The 21319-nt window shown below is 39.5% G+C and overlaps 1 protein-coding gene across 1 annotated transcript in view; it reads left to right on the top strand.

Annotated features, from left to right (window-relative positions):
- The first annotated feature begins 6887 nt into the window (after positions 1–6887).
- The window catches only part of NLRP8 (NLR family pyrin domain containing 8), a 29239-nt gene continuing 14807 nt past the window's right edge, over positions 6888–21319 (top strand). Inside the window, exons 1-3 of the mRNA XM_087422321.1 lie at positions 6888–7272; positions 16401–16475; positions 18994–20590. Of these exons, the coding sequence (XP_087278447.1) occupies positions 6888–7272; positions 16401–16475; positions 18994–20590 (2057 nt within the window). The remainder of the gene's footprint in view (positions 7273–16400; positions 16476–18993; positions 20591–21319) is intronic.

Below are 21319 nucleotides of genomic sequence, written 5' to 3'. Positions count from 1 at the left end.
CCAAAAGACTCCACGGAAAATTACTACCGACGTACTTGTGTGTGCGCGTGTGTGTGTGTGTGTGTGTGTGTGGTTTTCCCACACGCTCTGTCTCTGGGTCTCCCTTTGACAGGGCCTGTTGCTTGGGGACGCAGATTGAGACCCTCCTTTTGCTCAGTAAAATTACACTCCAAGTGTAGGGGAGATGGCAGGTGAACAAGATCATCCAATGAATTGCTCTAGATGTTTCCAAATGGGAAGCAGTGCATTTGGACTGACCACAGTGTTAGCCCTCTATGAATTTGGGAAGCCCTCCAAACCCATAGTTTCCTAAAGTTGCTTGTTCTTCTGAACCAAAGAGGTAGGGGAACATTTCATTCACAAATCGGAAGCACCCGCGGGAACAGCCTTGTAGTCCATTTCCTCTGACCTAGGATGCTAAGTGCTTTCAAATATCTGCAAGGCAGAAGGATAATGTGCCAGCCCTGGCCAATGGGAAGCGAGGGTGTCAATTGCCCTGACCCCCAGAGCCTATTATGGTTTGGGGGTGGGGCAGAACATGTGCTTTTTCTTTCTGCTTTGGGAAATGTTTTTGACAGGAAGGAGCCAGGAAGCCTAATTCCCTTCAGGGGTGAGTGGTTTTTTTTTTTTTTTTTTTTTTGCTCTCTCTCTCTCTCTTTTCTACCTCCTATTTTTCTCATCACCTCACTTTCTTACAGTTACAGTGGCAGACACTTGAGTTCACCAAGTCCAACTGGCCCATATCAAAAATGCAAAGCAAAAGCTAGAGATTCACCTTTGAAAATGACAAGTTCTGCTTCATTGATAAAATCCTTACCAATCTCTAAACCCAGTCTTTCTGTCCCTGACGTGGAGCCCTAAATTCCCGATTTTCCTTCCAGCTCTGAGAGTCTGCGGGCCAAGAGACTGGAAGAGCTGGAAAAAGTCCCAAGACCTGAAAGAGATGTCCTAGAGTCTCCAAGTGTTCAGAGTTCTAGGTAGTCATTAGCGCTTGACATTAAAAAATCAAGATAAGGGCCAGCCCGGTGGCATAGCAGTTAAGTTCGCACGCTCAGCTTCGGGCGGCCCCAGGGTTCACAGGTGCGGATCCTGGGTGCGGACTGATGCACCACTTGTCAAGCCATGCTTTGGTGGCGTCCCATATAAAGTAGAGGAAGATGGGCTTGGATGTTAGCCCAGGGCTAATCTTCCTCACAAAAAAAAAAAAATCAAGATAGCTGTAGACACGAAGGGGAAATAATGAGGCACAGAGTAGAGGAGGAAGTAGCTAGGATTAAGAAATGCTGGCTTTGGTGCCACTTCCCCCAAGTATTTCTTTTCAATAAAGATAATTATCAGGTCAGCTGCGTGGCTCAGTTTATGGATTCGGGAATCAGACATGGCTCCAACTGCTGGTTTCCGCCACTTGCAGCTTTGGCTCAATTTACTTCACCTACATAAACCTTATTTTTTTCCTTTGTAAAATGGAGCGGAAAGGATCAATGTGATAGAATTTTCATGAAAATTTAAGGTTATATGGACTCTCTAGGGTGGTCAAGATTCTACCACTGAACCAGATGAAGATGACAGCTTTTTACTTTTTAAAGATGTTTACCCATTATGATGACTATTATTTTTTTTAATGGAAAATAAGAGGTCTTGGTGAAGATGTGGAGAAATTGGGATTCCAGTGCATTGATGGTGGGAATGTAAAATGGCGCTGTGGCTGTGGAAAACGGTATAGGAGTTCCTCAAAATTTTAAATGTAAAATTACCATTGATCCAGCAATTCCCTTTCTGGGTATATCCCAAAAGGATCATAAATAGGAACTCAAACAGATACTTGCACACTAATATTCAAAGCAGCATTATTCACAACAGCCAAAAGATCAAAACAATCCAAATGTCCAATGACAGATGAATGGATAAAAGAAATGTATCCTATGCATACAACGGTATATTATTCAGCCTTTAAAAGGAATGAAATTCTGATATATACTACAAACATTACACTAAGTGAAATTAGCCAGACACAAAAGGTCAAATATTGTACAATTCCACTTATATGAGGTACCTAGAATAGGAAAATTCATAGAGATAAAAAGTAAAACAGAGGTTACCATGGACTAGAGGAAGAAGGCAATGGGGAATGAAGACGCATTATTTAATGGATACAGAGTTTCTGTCTGGGATCATGGAAAAATTATGGAAATGGGTAGTGGTGGTGATTGCACAACCTTGTGAATATACTTAATTCCACCAAGTTATACTTATAAATGGTTAAATAGTAAATTTTATGTTAAATATATACAACATAATTTTTAATTGAATAATTTAAAATAATTAATTGAAGAATTTAATATAATTAATTGAAGAATTTAAAATAAATTATGTAAATAAATTATGTAATTTATTAATATATAAATATATAATAATATATATTTAATATATAATATTATTGAATATGTTACTATATTTAATTATATAATTAAATATATAATATATATTATAATTATGTATTATATTTTATATTTATACAGTAAGTTAAAATAAATTTTAAAATTTAAATAATTTTGTCCCTCTTTATAAAGGTATGATTGGCAAAAATTATATATATTTAGGTTGTACAACATGATTTTTTTAGGTGTAGAAAGTGATGACGTAATATATGTATACATTGAGAAATGATTACCACAACGAAGTTAATCAACTTACCTAGTTATCATTTTTTTCTTGTGGTGAGAACACTTATGATCTATTCTCTTAGCAAATTTCAAGTACACAGTAGTATTATAAACTATAACCATCATGCTGTACATGAGATTCCCAGAACTTATTCATCCTAAAACTAAAAGTTTGTACCCTTTGACCAACATCGTCCTATTTCCCCTAAGCCCAGCCCGAGGCAACCACCATTTTACTCTCTGGTTTTATGAGTTCGACATTTTAGATTCCACATATAAGTGAGGTCATACAGTATGTATCTTTCTGTTTCTGGCTTATTTCATTTAGCGTAATATCCTCCACATTCATCCATATTATTGCAAATAGCAGGACTTCCTTGTTTTTAATGGCTGAATAATGTTCCGTTGTATATACACCACATTTTCCTCATCCATTCATCCACTGATGGACACTTAGATTGTTTCAATATCTTGGCTGTTGTGAATAATGCTGCAATGAACATGGAGATGCAGATATCTCTTCAAGATCCTGATTTCGTTTCCTTTGGATATATACCCAGAAGGGGGATTGCTGGATCGTATGGTAGTTCTATTTTTAATTTTTTGAGGAATCTCCATACCTTTTTCCATAGTGGCTGCACCAATTTACATTCTCACCAACTGTGCACCAGGGTTCCCTTTTCTCCACATCCTCGCCAACACTTGTGTCTTTGATAATAGCCCTTCTGATGGTTTGAGGTGATATCTCATTGTGGTTTTCTTAGCATTTCCCTAATGAGTAGTAATGTTGAACATCTTTTCACATACCTTTTGGCTATTTGTATGTCTTCTTTGGAAAAATGTCTACTTGGCCTTTGCCCATTTTTAATGGGGTTTTTGGTTGGGTTTTTGTTGTTGTTGTTGTTGGCGTTGTTTTGGTGGTGGCAGGTTTTTTTGTTTGTTCTTTTGTTTTATTTTTTTGCTATTGAGTTGTATGAGTTCCTTATATATTTTGGATATTAACCCCTTATCAGATATACAGTTTGCAAATATTTCCTCCCATTCTGTTGGTTGCCTCTTCATTTTGTTGATTGTTTCTTTTGCTGTGCAGAAGCTTTTTAGTTTGATATGGTCCCACTTGTTTATTTTTGCTTTTGCTGCCCGAACTTTTGGTGTCATACCCCCAAAATCATTACCAAGACCAATGTCAAGGAGCTTGTCCTGTATGTTTTCTTCTAGTTTCAGGTAATACATTTAAGTCTTTAATTCATTTAGAGTTATTTTTTTGCATATGGTGTAAGATGAGTCCAATTTCATTCTTTTGCGTGTGGATATCCAGTTTTCCCAACAACATTTTTCGAGGAGATTACTCTTTTTTCCTTGCATATTCTTGGCTCCCTTTTCAATTATTAGTTGACCATATGTTTGTGGATTTATTTCTGGGCTCTTGATTATGTTCCATTGGTCTATGTGTCTGTCTTTATGCCAGTACCATAGTGTTTTGATTACTAGAGTTTTGTAATATAGCTTGAAATTGAGCAGTGTGATGCCTCCAGCTTTGTTCTTCTTTCTCAAGATTGTGTTGGCTATTCAGGGTCTTTTGTGGTTCCATATGAATTTTAAGATTGTTTTTCCTATTTCTGTGGAAAATGCCCTTGGAATTTTGATAGAGACTGCATTGAATCCATAGGTGGCTTTGGGTAGTATGGACATTTTAACAATATCAATTCTTCCAATCCAAGAACACAGGATATCTTTCCATTTATTTGTGTCCTAAATCTTTTTAATTTCTTAATTTTTTTATCTATGTCATATAGTTTTCAGTGTACAGACCTTTCACCTTCTTGACGAAATTTATGCTTACATATTTTATTCTTTTTGATGCTATTTTAAATGGGATTGTTTACTTAATTTCTTTCTCAAATATTTTATTGTTAGTGTATAGAAATGCAACTGATTTTTATATATTGATTTTGTATCCTACACCTTAACTAAATTGACTTCTTAGTTCTAACAGTTTTTTGGTGGAATCTTTAGAGTTTTTTCAGATGACATGATATATAACATCATGTCATCTGCATACAGAGATAATTTTATTCCTTTCTGATTTGGCTACCTTTTGTTTCTTTTTCTTGCCTGATTGCTCTGGCTAGGACTTCCAGTACTGTGTTGAATAGGAGTGGTGAGAGTGGGCACCCTTGTCTTGCTCCTGATCTTAGAGGAAAAACTTTCAGCTTTACACAGTTGAGTGTACGGTTAGCTGCGGGCTTGTCATGTATGACCTTTGTTATGTTGAGGGACATTCCATCCGCACTTAATTTTTTGGGAGTTTTCATTATGAAAGGATGTTTAATTTTGTCAAATGATTTTCTACATCTATTGAGATAATCATATGGGTTTTACCTTTCATTTTGTTAATGTGTTGTATCATGTTTATTGATTTGTGTATGTTGAGCCATTATTGCATCCCAAGGATAAACCCCACTTGATCATGGTGTATGATCCTTTTAACGTGCTGTTGAATTCAATTTGCTAGTACTTTGTTGAGGATTTTTGCATCTATGTTCATCAGGGATATTGGCCTGTAATTTTCTTTTCTTGTAGTGTCCTTGTCTGGTTTTGGTATTGGAGTAATGCTGGCCTTGTAAAATGAGTTTGTAAGTGTTCCCTCCCCTTCAATTTTTTGGAAGAATTTGAGAAGGATTGGTGTTAATTCTTCTTTAAATTCTTGGTAGAAATCACCAGGGAAACCATTTGGTCCTGGGCTTTTATTTGTTGGGAAATTTTTGATTGCTGATTCAATCTCCTTACTCATCAATGGTCTGTTTAGGTTTTCTATTTCTTCATGATTCAGTCTTCGTAGCTTGTTTGTTTCTAGGATTTATCCATTTCTTCTTGCTTATCCAATTTGTTGAAGCATAATTGTTGATAGTACTCTCTCATGATCCTTTGTATTTCGGTGATCTCAGTTGTAATGTCTCCTCTTCCATTTCTAATTTTGAGTATTCTCTCTTTTTTTCATGGCTAGTCTAGCTAAAGCTTTGTCCATTTTGTTTATCTTTTCAAAAACCTAACACTTAGTTTTGTTGATCTTTTCTATTGTCTTTCTGGACTCTATTTCATTTACTTCTGCTCTAATCTTTATTGTTTCCTTCCTTCTGCGAAACTTGGGCTTAATTTGTTCTTCTTTTCCTAGTTCCTTGAGGTGTAAATTTAGGTTGTTCATTTTAGATCTTTCTTTTTTCTTAATGGAGGCTTTTTTGCTCAGATATCAGGAATGACAGAATTCAAGGGTGAAGGTGAAGGTTGAATGCTTACTTAAAGTGTGGTTGTCATCCACAAGGAACTTGCAGTTATCCAAAACCATTGCAGTGAATTGAAGGAGATAAAACTTTGAGTCAGTGCCCAATACATGATGACCTGAGGGAACTATCCAGGAATTTCTCAGATTATAGGGATGAGAATTAAAAAATGATAATGAGTTATAAACCAATGTTACTGCAATAAACAAAAATTTTTTAAAAAATGATAATGAAAGATACATCAGAGAAGCAATAATATATGAGTAGAACAAGAAGAAAGCCCCTCTTCTGCTAGTCACTTCATCCTTTTCTCTCCTCTTCTCCACATTCAATGTCTTGTCCATAATATACCTGATAGAAGGAGACAAAAGAACGATGGGACAGTGGAGGGAATGGATAGAGGGAAATAACATACCTTTGATTTCCAGGGGCTTTTTATAAATTTCCACCAAGTCTTTAAAATAACCGTGGTATAGAAGTAAGCCCTGAATAATTGTTAGCTACGATGTGCTTGGCACTATCTTAAATGTACTTGTGGATTGATCTCTTTGAAAATCCTCACAACCCCATGAGTGGGGATGAGATGATCCCTGTATAAAGATGAGAAAAGAGGCACAGAGAGGTTCTGTAATTTCACCACAGTTACTTTGCTAGTAAGTGGAATAGAAAATAAAAACTGCAAAGTAGATTTGAGTCTAAACACTGAGCCCAAGTACTGGATGGGCCCCCAGGGTTTTCCACAACATGGAGAATCTTTGAGGACAGGAGGTAAAGAGACTATCTGGCACACAGTGTGCTCCACCAAATATAGATTCAACAAATCTGTCATCTTGGGTGGTGTTTTCACTTTCTCATAATTTAATGTCTCCACAGGTCTCATCAGTTCTCTCTTCTGATTGGTTGTTTTTATCACTGAAGCTGAGGTTCTCAGCCTTGAGTGAAGATGAGTGACGTGAATCTGAAAGCTGACCCTTCCTCCTGCTATTTCTCCTCCTCTTCCTCCTCCTCCTCCTCTCCTTCTTCTTCCACCTCATCCTTGACATCCTCTTACTCTTTCACATCCCCTTTCAAAGATGGGGTCATGCTGTACATGGTCTATTTAAGCAAGGAGGAGCTACAAAGGTTCAAGCAGCTGTTAGTGGATAAGAACCCCAGACCTGGCTCCATCCAGATTACCTGGGACCAGCTGAAGACAGCCAGATGGGGGGAGGTGGTTCACCTCTTGATGGAGTACTTCCCCGGACGACTAGCTTGGGATGTGACTCACAACATCTTTGCCAAGATGAATCAGACCCAGCTGTGTCTTCGGGTACAGATGGAGCTAAATGGTGAGTAAGGACCTGGTATATAAAATGGGTGTGGGCTTGGGTGCTAAAGAACTAAATTTGGCTACCTGAACAAGAAAGCAATAGCGGAGTAAGATGAGGGCTCTGGCCCCCAAAGGCAAAGACTATCCCATTAGCGTATTAAGAAAAAAACTTAACCAGATACTGCTTATAAGAGGTGAGCCTTAAATGAAGACACAGAGAAGTCAGAAGTAACTTGGTAGGAAAATATGCTTGAAAACATCACACAGAATAAAGTTGGTATAGCTGTAGTGATGTCAGCAACGTTATATTTAAAGCAAGAAGATTAAACACTAAAAAGGGCCATTTCATAATGACAAAAGGGGTCAATTCTACAGGAGGATATTGTAATCCCAAACATCTCTGTCAATAACACATCTTCAAAATATGCAAATCCAAACTTGACAGCTAAAAAGGAGAAATAGACAAATCCCCAAATGTGGCGTGAGATGTTAACACACCTGTCCCGATAGCTAATATTACAAGTAGTGAATGTCGGTAAGGACAGAGAAGATATGAACAATGCAGTTCACAAACATAAACAGCAGGTGATCGAGTCTCTCACCTTCTCATGGGCCACTGTCATCCCAGTACCTCGTTCAGCACGTAGCGTGTCATAGGTGCTCAAATAGTGAATGAATAGAGAATAACTGGTTGTGAAGTGGGACCTGCTTTTGATAAGGTGCCCCAGGTAGTCCTCTTTGATGAAGTGACACTAAGGTTGGAATCTAACAAATGAGGAGACAGCCAGTCATGTGAGAAGGAAGGAGCAAGAATGGAAAAGAACATCAGAGACCCAGGGAGACCTTATGCAGGAGGGCTCAGAGGTGGGGAAAATCTTGAAGTGTTAGAGATTGACTAGAACCTAATGAGAAATGGGATAGAGTATACTATATATATATATCATGTTTATGTATATGTGCATATTTATTTATATGTATCTATATATAGTCGAGCTTCCTTATTAGGGGATTCTGTATTTACGAATCCACCTACTCACTAAAATGTATTTGTAACCCAAAGTCAATACTCATGGTGCTTTCACAGTCATTCACAGACATGCACAGAACGTCAAAAAATTTGAACCTACAAGTTCCCAGCTGAGATTGAACAAGGCAACACTCTGTCTTCTTGCCTCAGTTCTTATCCTGTAAAGAAGTGCCCTTTCCACTTTATTTAATGCCACGTTTTTGCGTTTTTGTGCTTTTTGTTGGTGACATCGCTGTTTAACATGATCCCCAAGTGAAGTGGTGAAGTTCTGTCTAGTATCCTAAACACAAGAAGGCTGTGATGATAAACCAATGTTACTGCAATAAACAAAAAATTTAAAATAAAAAAAAATAAAAATTACTTCACATAAAAAAAAAAAAGAAGGCTGTGATGTGCGTTACAGAGAAAATATGTGTATTGGGTAAGCTTCGTTCAGGCATGAGTTACAGTACTGTTGGCCGTAAGGTCAATGTTAATGAACCGACCATATATATTGAGTAAAATGTCTTTAAACAAAAACGTACATAAAACAAAGTTATGTATTGAAGAATCCATGAAAATGCTGTAACCAGAGGCTACAGGAGACTAATCCTGTATTCACCTGGGAGCAGTGTTTCAGTATTGGCTAATTTAGAGTTCACAGAAGAGGGAAGTCAAGATGGGGGTGTAGGCAGACTCTGAACTCACCTCCTCCCACGGACACAGCCAATTTACAACTACTTGTGGAAAAATTACCCCTGAGACAGAACTCAAAACTGGATAAGAGGAACTCCTGCAACAACGGACAATCCTAACTGAGGTAGAAGAGGCAGAAACTCCCTTCTGGAGAGAAAAACCCCGCCTTCACAAGCCGCCAGCGTCACGGCCACCCAGGAGCAGCCCACAGGTACGCAGCCCTTCCTGGAGGTGCGGGGCGCTGAGCCGGGGGGCGCTCCAACTGTGGGCATTTTGTGGACCCAGCACAATCGAGACGAGTGGCATAATATCTGACTTTGCCTGCTACTAAAACACTGGGGAGTACCCCCAGAAAAGCTGGTTCACAAAGAAATTAAAACTGGCTCTTAAATGGCCCATGTGCAAACTCACCCGTTTCAGAAAACAACCTAAAATCACCAGAAAGAAAGGGGTACAGTGCTTTGGTGAAAAGAGACTCACCTGATAGGCCCTGAGTGCATCTCGGTAAGAGGTGAGGCCTCTCCAGGAACTGCGACATTGGCGGTGGCCGTTGTTGTGGCCTGGTGTGGGCGTGCTGACACAGATGCCATTGGAGTTATCCCTGAGGCCTGCTAGCCCAGGCAGGGCATGTATAAGGAGCGGGTGGAGAGTGTGGGGCGGTGGTGGAGTGTGTGGGGCTCCCACCGTGGAGAGACTGGGTCCGCTTTGGGAGCTCCGGGCGCACATGGGGCAGGACTATGTTGACTGTGGGTGTGGACCTGTGGGCAGCAGGGCTTATCAGCTGCAGAAGACTTGTGCTTCTCAAAGACCCACATAGGGGGTTTGCCCCACCTTCCAAAACCTGAAACAATTGGGTGCTCCCGTGCCTGAGGCCAGCCCCACCCAGCTGCAATCCTCAGAGAGCTGACAAGAGACCTAAAGGCTGGAGGCTTATAGCAATTGTAAGGCCCTGAGCCTAACAACCTGCCACGCTGGGGGCCTACTCACTTAAAAGAAATACTGCAACACAAATGTGGTATTAGAACTCGCAGCCAACTGTGCTGGGGCTCCCCACATCTGATAAAGAGACTGAAGGGCCCACAGCAACTACAAGCAGCTGAGCATTATAACAGCTGGCCAGGAGCATAACTCGGCCTCCCTGGGCACCTACAGGGAGAGCAAACAGGCCACAACAGAAGGACACACGTAGCCCAGATAGGGGTCACCCCTGGAACATTGAGAACTGAGGGAAGCACACTGCAGGCCTCCTAAGCCATTACTTACATAAGGTCACCTATCCAAGAGCAGGAGACATAGCTGACCTACCTAATAAGTAGACACAAGCACAGGGAAAGAGGCAAAAGGAGGAGGCAAAGGAATATATTTCAAGTAAGGGAACAGGACAAAACTCCAGAAAAGGAACTAAGTGAAACAGAAATGAGCAACCTACCCAACAGAGAGTTCAAACAAAGAGTGTTAAGGATGCTCACTGATCTGGGGAGAAGAATAGATGAACTCAGTGAGAATGTCAACAAAGAAATGGAAGATAGAAAAAAGAACCAATCAGAAATGAAGAATACAATACTGGAAATGAAAAATTCACTAGAGGGACTCAAAAGCAGAGTAGAGGATACAGAAGAACGGACCTGTGAGCTGGACGAAAGGCTAGAAGAAATTACCCAAGCTGAACAGGTAAAAGAGAAAAGAATTAAAAAGAATGAGGACAGTCTAAGGAACCTCTGGGACAACATCAAGCACACTAACATCTGTGTTATAGGTGTCCCGGAAGGAGAAGAGTGAGACAAAGGGGCAGAGAATCTATTTCAAGAAATAATAGATGAAAACTTCCCTAACCTAAGGAAGGAAACAGACATCCAGGTACAGGAAGCACAGAGAACCCCAAACAAGATAAACCCAAAGAGGCCCACACCAAGACACATCATAATCAAAATGTCCAGAATTAAAGATAAAGAGAGAATCCTAAAAGCCGCAAGAGAGAGTCAAGTTACATACAAAGGAAACCCCATAAGGCTATCAGCTGACTTCTCAGTAGAAACCTTACAGGCTAGAAGAGATTGGCATGATATATTTAAAGTGCTAAAAGGAAAAATCTTACAGCCAAGAATACTCTACCCAGCAAGGTTATCATTCAAAATGGAAGGAGACATCAAAAATTTCCCAGACAAGCAAAAATTAAAGGAGTTTGTCACCAAGAAACCAGTGCTACAAGAAATGTTAAAGGGACTGATTTAAGGGGAAAAGAGAAGACCACAAATAAGAAAAATTATCTATTTCCATGATAAAAGGGTAATGGATACAAATGCACAAAAAGAGGTTAGATATGATATCAAAAACATAAAAGGAGGGAGAAGGGGAGTTAAAGAGTAGAGCTTTCAGACAGAGGTCAAACTAAAGAGACCATCAATTCTGTATAGAAGAAGAAAGGAACAGAGAAGGACTACCAAAACACTGAGAAAAAAAAAAGTTAAAAATGGCAGTAAGTACATACTTATCAATAGCTACTTTAAACGTCAATGGACTAAATGCTCCAATTAAAAGGCATAGGGTGGCTGATTGGATAAAACAACAAGACCCATATATATGCTGCATACAAGAGACACATTTCAGACCTAAAGACACTCACAAACTGAAAGTGAAGGGATGGAAAAAGATACTCCATGCAAATGGCAATGAAAAGAAAGCTGGGGTAGCAGTACTCATATCAGACAAAATAGACTTTAAAACAAAAACTGTAAAAAGAGACAAAGAAGGGCATTACATAATGATCAAGGGAACAATCCAACAAGAGGATATAACACTTGTAAATATCTACGCACCCAATGTAGGTGCACCTAAATATATAAAGCAATTATTAACAGACATAAAAACAGAAATAGACAGTAACACAATGATAGTAGGGGACTTTAACACTCACTTACACCAACGGATAGATCATCCAAACAGAAGATCAATAAGGAAACATCGGCCTTAAATGACACACTAGAACAGATGGACCTAGTAGATACATACAGAGCATTCCATCCAAAAGCCGAAGAATACACATTCTTTTCAAATGCACATGGAACATTCTCCAGAATTGATCACATATTAGGCCACAAAACAAGTGTCCATAAATTTAAGAAGACAGAAATAATACCAAACATCTTTTCTGAACATAACGGTATGAAACTAGAAATCAACTATAGGAAGAAAATCAGAAAAGCCACAAATACGTGGAGATTAAACAAAATGCTACTGCACAATGACTGGGTCAATGAAGAAATCAAAGAAGAAATCAAAAAATACCTAGAGACAAATGAAAATAAAACATGCCAGAATTTATGGGATACAGCAAAAGCGGTCCTAAGAGGGAAGTTTATAGCAATACAGGCCTATCTCAACAAACAAGAAAAATCTCAAATAAACAATCTAACAATGCACCTAAAGGAACTGGAAAAACAAGAACAAACAAAGCCCAAAATCAGTAGAAGAAGGGAAATAATAAAAATCAGAGCAGAAATAAATGAAATAGAGACCAAAAAACAATAGAAAAAATTAATAAAACCGAGAGCTGGTTCTTTGAAAAGATAAACAAAATTGACAAACCTTTAGCTAGATTCACCAAGAAAAAAAGAGAGAAGGCACAAATAAGTAAAATCAGAAATGAAAGAGGAGAAATTACAACAGACACCTCAGAAATACAAAAGATTATAAGAGAATACTATGAAAAGCTATATGCCAACAAATTTGACAATCTGGAAGAAATGGATAAATTCTTAGAATCATACAACCTTCCAAAACTGGATCAAGAAGAAGTAGAGAATTTGAATAGACCAATCACCAGTAAGGAGATCGAAACAGTAATCAAAAACCTCCCCAAAAATGAAAGTCCAGGACCAGACGGCTTCCATGGTGAATTCTACCAAACATTCAAAGAAGACTTAATACCTATCCTTCTCAAACTCTTCCAAAAAATTGAGGAGGGGGGAAGCTCCCTAACTCATTCTATGAAGCCGACATTACCCTGATACCAAAACCAGACAAGGACAGCACAAAAAAAGAAAATTACAGGCCAATATCACTGATGAACATCGATGCAAAAATCCTCAACAAAATACTAGCAAATCACATACAACAATACGTTAAAAAGATTATACACCATGATCAAATGGGATTTATTCCAGGGATGCAGGGATGGTTTAACATTTGCAAATCAACCAACGTGATACACCACATTAATAAAATGAAGAATAAAAATCACATGATCATCTCAATAGATGCAGAGAAAGCATTTGACAAGATATAGCATCCATTTATGATAAAAACTCTGAATAAAATGGGTATAGAAGGAAAGTACCTCAACATAATCAAGACCATATATGACGAACCCACAGCTAATATCATCCTCAATGGTGAAAAACTGAAAGCTATCCCTCTAAGAACAGGAACCAGACAAGGATGCCCACTGTCACAACTCCTGTTTAACATAGGACTGGAAGTCCTAGCCAGAGCAATCAGGCAAGAGAAAGAAATAAAAGGGATTCAAATTGGAAAGGAAGAAGTGAAACTGTCACTATTTGCAGATGACATGATTTTATATATAGAAAACCCTAAAGAATCCACCAGAAAACTTTGAGAAGTAATAAACGAATATGGTAAAGTTGCAGGATACAAAATCAACATACAAAAATCAGTTGCATTTCTATACACTAACAACGAAGTAGCAGAAAGAGAAATTAAGAATACTATCCCATTTACAATTGCAACAAAAAGAATAAAATACCTAGGAATAAACTTAACCAAAGAGGTGAAAGAGCTGTACACAGAAAACTATAAAATATTGCTGAAAGAAATTGAAGAAGACGCAAAGAAATGGAAAGATATTCCATGCTCTTGGATTGGAAGAATTAACATAGTTAAGATATCCATACTTCCTAAAGCCATCTATAGATTCAATGCAATCCCTATCAAAGTTCCAACAACATTTTTCACAGAAATAGGACAAAGAATCCTAAAACTATATGGAACAACAAAAGACCCCGAATAGCTAAAGGAATCCTGAGAAAAAAGAACAAAGCTGGAAGTATCACACTCCCTGATTTCAAAATATACTACAAAGCTATAGTAACCAAAACAGCATGGTACTGGCACAAAAACAGACACACAGATCAATGGAATAGAATTGAAAGCCCAGAAATAAACCCACACATCTATGGACAGCTAATCCTTGACAAAGGAGCCAAGAACATACAATGGAGAAAAGAAAGTCTCTTCAACAAATGGTGTTGGGAAAACTGGATAGCCACATGCAAAAAAATGAAAGTAGACCCTTACCTTACACCATACACAAATATTAACTCAAAATGGATTAAAGACTTGAATGTAAGACCTGAAACTATGAAACTTCTAGAAGAAAACATAGGCAGTACGCTCTTCAACATCAGTCTTAACAACATATTTTCAAGCACCATGTCTGACCGGGCAAGAGAAACAATAGAAAAAATAAACAAATGGGACTACATCAAACTAAAAAGCTTCTGCACAGCAAAGGAAACCATCAACAAAACGAAAAGACAACCTAACAATTGGGAGGAGACATTTGCTAACCATACATCTGATAAGGGCTTAATCTCCAAAATATATAAAGAACTCATGCATCTCAACAAAAAAAAACTAACAACCCAATTAAAAAATGGGCAAAAGACCTGAACAGACATTTCTCCAAAAAAGATATACAGATGGCCAACAGACACATGAAAAGATGTTCAAAATCATTAACTATCAGGGAAATGCAAATCAAAACTACAATGAGATATCACCTCACGCCCGTCAGAATGGCTATAATTAACAAGACAGGAAACAACATGTGCTGGAGAGGATGTGGAGAGAAGGGAACTCTCACACACTGCTGGTGGGAGTGCAAACTGGTGCAGCCACTATGGAAAACAGTATGGGGATTCCTCAAAAAATCGAGGATAGAACTACCATATGATCCAGCTATTCCACTGCTGGGTATTTATCCACAGAACTTGAAAACACAAGTGCATAAAGATACATGAACCCCTGTGTTCATTGCAGCGTTATTCACAATAGCCAAGACTTGGAAGCAACCTAAGTGCCCATCAAGGGATGAATGGATAAAGAAGCTGTGGTATATATACACAATGGAATACTACTCAGCCATAAGAAATGATGAAATCCAGCCATTTGTGACAACATGGATGGACATTGAGGGTATTATGCAAAGTGAAATAAGTCAGAGGGAGAAGGTCCAATACCATATGATTTCCTTCATTAAGTAATAGATAATAACAACAATAAACAAACACATAGACACAGAGATTGGATTGGTGGTTACCAGAGGGGAAGGGGGGAGGGGGGATGGCGAAAGGGATAATTCGGCACATGTGTGTGGTGATGGGTTGTAATTAGTATTTGGGTGGTGAACGTGATGTAATCTATGCAGAAATAGAAGTATAATGATGTACACCTGAAATTTATACAATGTTATAAACCAATGTTACTGCAGTAAACAAAAAATTAAAAAAAAAAAAAAACATAAAACAAAAGTCAAGGCCATAAAAAAAAAGACTTCACAGTAATTTTATAGAATATAACTACCATGAATTATGAGAATCAATGACTATATGTGTGTGTATAGACATATACTATATATACACTATGTATTTATACAAATATAAATACACACATTCATACAAACATAGATATACACACGCATATATGGATACACATATATACATATACATGCATACACATATATGTGCACAAACATACATATTAAAATGCATGTATTTTACATATACATATGTATGTGTTTATATATATTTCTCCCTCAGTGTTTGGCTGGGCTATGAATTTATATGTTATTGAACACCGTCCTACATTGAGGGTATAATGCAGAGTGAAATAAGTCAGAGAGAGAAGGTCAAATACCGCATGATTTCCTTCATTAAGTAGTAGATAATAACAACAATAAACAAACACATAGGGACAGAGATTGGATTGGTGGTTACCAGAGGGGAAGGGGGGAGGGAGGAGGGTGAAAGGGATAATTCAGTACATGTGTGTGGTGATGGGTTGTAATTAGTATTTTGGTGGTGAACATGATGTAATCTATGCAGAAATAGAAGTACAATGATGTACACCTGAAATTTTTACAATGTTATAAACCAATGTTACTGCAATAAACAAAAAATTAAAAAAAAAAAAAAAAAAAGAACACCGTCCTCAGTACATTGTAACACATCACCATTTTCTCATTTCCTAACATTGTGATGGGAGGCCTACATAATTTTTTTCTCCCTGAACTAAGGTGGTGAGAGAATGAGATCCTTAAACGGTGTGGTCACTACTATCCTGAAAGGGCCCATTGCCCCCATGTTGGTCTCCCTGTTCCATCAATCTTATCCTTCCAATGGGACAGTGTCCTTTCTTCTCTGTTCCAGACATTCTACCTAACTTGGAACCAGAGGACTTGAACCCAAGAGAAGTACAAATGAGTTTGGAGGAGGAAGAATCTGGTACGTGCCAACATTGTGACAGACCCTGGAAAAAAATGGGCTATGGGTTGGGATGAGAAGCTGTGTTCCTAGGACAAGGCAGAGGGTAAATTAGTATGTCTAGATTCTCTTCTATGAATCAGAACTTAGGCAAAAAGGGTAGTTGTGGACTTGCCTACCTCGAAAGTCCAGCCGCCAACCCAGCTAGATGCAGGGGCTCAAACTACACCATTGAGACATTGTTTCTCTCCTTCTCCTAGCTCCTTCTTCTTCTGTTGGATTCAGTCTCCTCCACACAGTGGCCATCTTTGCCACCAGCTGCCCTGAGCATACATTGTACCTGCTTAGTGACACCAGTAGAAAACAAGAGTGCTTCTTTTCTCATTTTTCCAGCACAAGTCCTAGAACCGACTCCATTGAATGCACTGAGGTCATAAGCTCATCAATGAAAGAAATGATGAAATGCTCTGGTTGGTTGAGACTGGCCCATGGACTTTGAGAAAGCTTGGTGGTAGGGCCAGCTGTAGTCCAATTTAACAGACCGAGAGTGGGAAGGGGCGTACCTCCAAAGAAAAACTGAGGTGCTGTCACCGGAATAGGAATGGTTGGTGGGCAGGTGGATACAGCAGATATCTTGATCTACCCCTCCTTCCCCACTCCCACTATCCTGGGCCATAAAAAGCAGGATTCTAGAAAGAACCCAAATTATGTGCCTGCAAATCAGGCTCACACTTGTGTAAAGAGATGATGTCAGAAGGAAAGGAGGGCCAAAAAAATAAAACCATTTTAATCTGTCATGAAGACACAGTGAGTGGAATGTGGTATCATCAGTTTTAGCCTTAGCATAGTTAGATTTCACTCCCTCAACAAATCCTGGAGAACTGATAATTTTAACACTGTTGGCTGAGCCAGAGTCGTAATCCCTACCTCAATTTTAGAGGTGGGAAGATGCAGGCTTAGAGATTCTGTGACTTGCTGAAGGTCACAAAGCTAATAAGTCAGGAGATTTCAGAATTCCAGTAAGCTTCCTCCCACCTGTCAGTCGGGGATGCAGTTAGAACCAGACATCATTCCTCATTCATGATGTTTCCAGTTGAGGGGAGGGGAGAAGGAGAAAGAGAATCCCAAGTTGTGACAGAGCCTGTTAACTCCCTATGCCACATCTAGTTCTACAACTCTTGTGTGCTAACAGAATCCAACCTTATTTAGGGGTAAAATGTGTGCAGCTCTAAGTGAAATACATTTTTCCCAGTTTCCCTTGAAGTTGGGGTTAATAATGTGACAGCTCTGGGCCATGAGACAGAAGCAGAAGTATCCTGAGTGCCCCGGTTTGTGCTGATACAAGTAGACTGATCTGACAGCAGGTCTCTTCTCCCCATTATTCCTGCTTTGAATACAAATAACATAGATAATGCTGCAGCTGCAATCTTCCACTCATGAGGCAATAAATATGGAGAAAGGGCTAAAGAATTGTAGTTCTATTGTTCCATACAAATTTTAGGATTCTTTGTTCTATTTCTGTGAAGAATGTCATTGGGATTCTGATTGGGCTTGTACTGAATCTGTAGATTGCTTTAGGTAATATGGACATTTTATCTATGTTTATTCTTCCAATCCACGAGCATGGAATATCTTTCATTTCTTTATGTCTTCTTCGATTTCTTTCAATAACATCTTATAGTTTTCAGCGTATAGGTCTTTCACCTCCTTGGTTAAATTTATTCCTAGACAAATTTTTTTTGCGATTGTAAAACGGGGTTGTATTCTTGAGTTCTCTTTCTGCTAGTTCATTATTAGTGTAGAAATGCAACTGATTTTTGTAAGTTTTTTACCCTGCAACTTTGCTGTAGTTGTTGATTATTTCTAATAGTTTTCTGGTGGATTCTTTAAGATTTTCTATATATAGGATCATGTCATCCACAAACAGTGAGAGTTTCACTTCTTCCTTTCCATTTTGGATAGTTTTTATTTCTTTTTCTTGCCTAATTGCTCTGGCCAAAACCTCTAGTACTATGTTGAATAGGAGTGGCGAGAGTGGGCACCCTTGTTTTGTTCCTGTTCTCAGAGAGGTGGCTTTCAGGTTTTTACTGTTAAGTATGATGTTGGCTGATGGATAAAAATTGGACTATTGGTGGTGTCCATGATGCAGTCTATACAGAAACTGATAAATAATAATGTACACCTGAAATTACACAATGTTATAAACCATTATGACCTCAATAAAATAATTGAAAAAAAAAAAGAATTGTGGTTCTAGTTGGCTCTCAAGCTTCAGAGCCACCAACTAATTTCAACAGCTTTACACACACCCCCATTTCTTATGTAAAAAGCCAACCTTGCTTTGTTGAAGCCACTTCAAGTTGACTTTCAGTTACTTGCAGTTTCTTAATTGATGCAATGAGGTTGGGGAAAGTGCAAGATGTGTGCGAGTGTATCATGGGACTTGATGTAGACATCAAGGCTAGTTTTCCTGTTGTTTGGTTAGTTCTCACAAACAACTCTGATGCTGTACCATCTCTCTCCCATGTCACTAATCCAGATAAGATACGGGAGTACAAACTGCGTGTGATTGAGGAGTATTCTACCATATGGAACAAGACCATTTCGCCTGGGAATCAGGACTTTTTTTACCAAGACATACACAAACATGAGATGTTCTTACCATATCTGTTTCTTCCCACAAGACCTCAAGGTAGACAGCCCAAGACTGTGGTCCTACAGGGAGTCGCTGGAGTTGGAAAAACAACCCTGGCCAAAAAGGTGATGTTGGAGTGGGCAGAGAACAAATTCTACCCCCACAAGCGCTGGTATGCTTTCTACATCCACTGCCGGGAAGTGGACCAGGTGGATCAGCAGAGCTTCTCTGAGCTGATAGCACATAAGTGGCCTGGGTCTCCGGCTCTTGTGTCTAAGATTGTGTCCAAACCAGACCAACTTCTGCTCCTCCTTGATGGCTTCGAGGAACTAACATTGACCCTTACAGATAAACCAGCTGACCTGAGTGAAGATTGGAGCCAGAAGGTGCCTGGGTCCGTCCTCCTGACCAGTTTGCTCACCAAAAGAATGCTTCCTGAGGCCACATTACTGATTATTCTGAGGTTCACCTCTTGGGGGAAACTTAAGCCCTTTCTGAAATGTCCCTCTCTTATAACCCTTACAGGGTTTGGTTCAGCTGAAAGAACCAAGTATCTCAGGGCATATTTTGGAAACAAGAGGGAGGCTGATGAAGCCTTGAGTTTTGTCCTGAGAAACACAATTCTCTTCTCCATGTGCCAAGTCCCTGCAGTTTGCTGGATGGTGTGTTCTTGTCTGAAACAGCAGATGGAGAGAGGAGCAAATCTCACACAGGCATTTCCAAATGCCACAGCTGTATTCGTCCAGTATCTTTCCAGCTTGTTTCCAACCAAGACTGGAAACCTTCCCAGTAAGACTCACCAAGAGCAGCTGAAAGGTCTGTGTTACTTGGCTGCAGAGGGCATGTGGAAGAGGAGATGGGTGTTTGACAAGAAAGACCTTGAGCGGGCCAAGCTGGATGAGACTGCCATTGCTACTTTTCTTAGCGTGAATATTTTTCAGAGGGTTGTGGGGGTTGAGGACCGTTACACCTTCACCCTCTTGACCTTCCAGGAATTTTTTGCTGCCTTGTTGTACATTCTCTGCTTCCCACAAAGACTCAGAAATTTCCAGGCATTGGACCGTTTTCACATCATACGCCTGATAGCATATCCCGGAAGAAAGAAAAACTACCTCGCGCAGATGGGGCTTTTCTTATTTGGTCTTTTAAATGAAACGTGTGCTTTCGCTGTGGAGCGGTCTTTTGGATGCAAGCTGTCCTTGGGTAATAAAAGGAAATTGCTGAAAGTTGCAGCCCTGTCGGGTGAATTTGCCCCACCTACCCCGCACCACGGGGTTCCGCAGTTATTCTACTATCTGCATGAAATCCAGGAGGAGGCGTTTGTGAGTCAGATCCTAAATGATTGTCACAAAGCTGCTCTGATCATTAGCAAGAATAAAGACATGCAAGTGTCTGCTTTTTGCCTTAAGCACTGTCAACATTTGCGGGAGATAGAACTGACTGTTACCCTGACCATCACCAAAGCATGCAGACTTGGGCTGGATTCCGTCTCCTTCACTGAGTGAGTGCTCAGATCTCTCCTTGGGTGTCTACTCTATCCAGGGACCTTGCCTGCCATCTCCCAGGCATCTAGGGTGACCACGTGTCTTGAGGGGATCCCTTACACATGGGACTTTCAGTTTTAAAACCAGGACAGTAGGTGTTCCTGGGATGTGGATTTCCATGCTAAAACTGGGAGAATCCTGGAAAAACAAGATGAGTTTTTCACCTTCCTTGCCTCTATTCTACATACCCTCCCCTTCCATAGCTGTGGGGACCTTGCTTCATCTGTCACCCCTACTTGTGTGTATTATAAGCCTTTTAGTCTCTAGGGAAGTGCTGTCCAATGGAACTTTCTGTGGTGATGGAAATGTTCTATATCTGCACCATTCAGTATGGGAACCATTAGCTATGTGTGACTATGGAGCACTTGGAATATGGCTAGTGTGATGGAGGCATTGAACTCTTACATTTTATTCAACTTTAAATTTAAATAGCCCCATGTGGCTAGTGGCCACCATATTGGACAGCACAGCTCTAGGGGGCTTTCCTTTCAGTGTACAAACATCTCTTTCATCTTTAATTAAGGGGAAAAATGACCAAAGGAACTATTACATCTCCCTCCTCGCTTCCCTACCAAACAACTGGAAATCATCATTTCTATTCACTGCATCTTCCTTGTTCCCCATTGTAATCTGAAGTGGGGCGTTCTAGCTCTATGGCCAAGAGCTGAGTCCTCCGGCTCTTCCAA

Source organism: Ceratotherium simum, chromosome 33 (assembly GCF_057802395.1).
Source record: "Ceratotherium simum simum isolate JZ-2026a chromosome 33, ASM5780239v1, whole genome shotgun sequence".
Classification (NCBI taxonomy): domain Eukaryota; kingdom Metazoa; phylum Chordata; class Mammalia; order Perissodactyla; family Rhinocerotidae; genus Ceratotherium; species Ceratotherium simum.
This window is presented reverse-complemented; position numbering and strand designations above follow the sequence as displayed.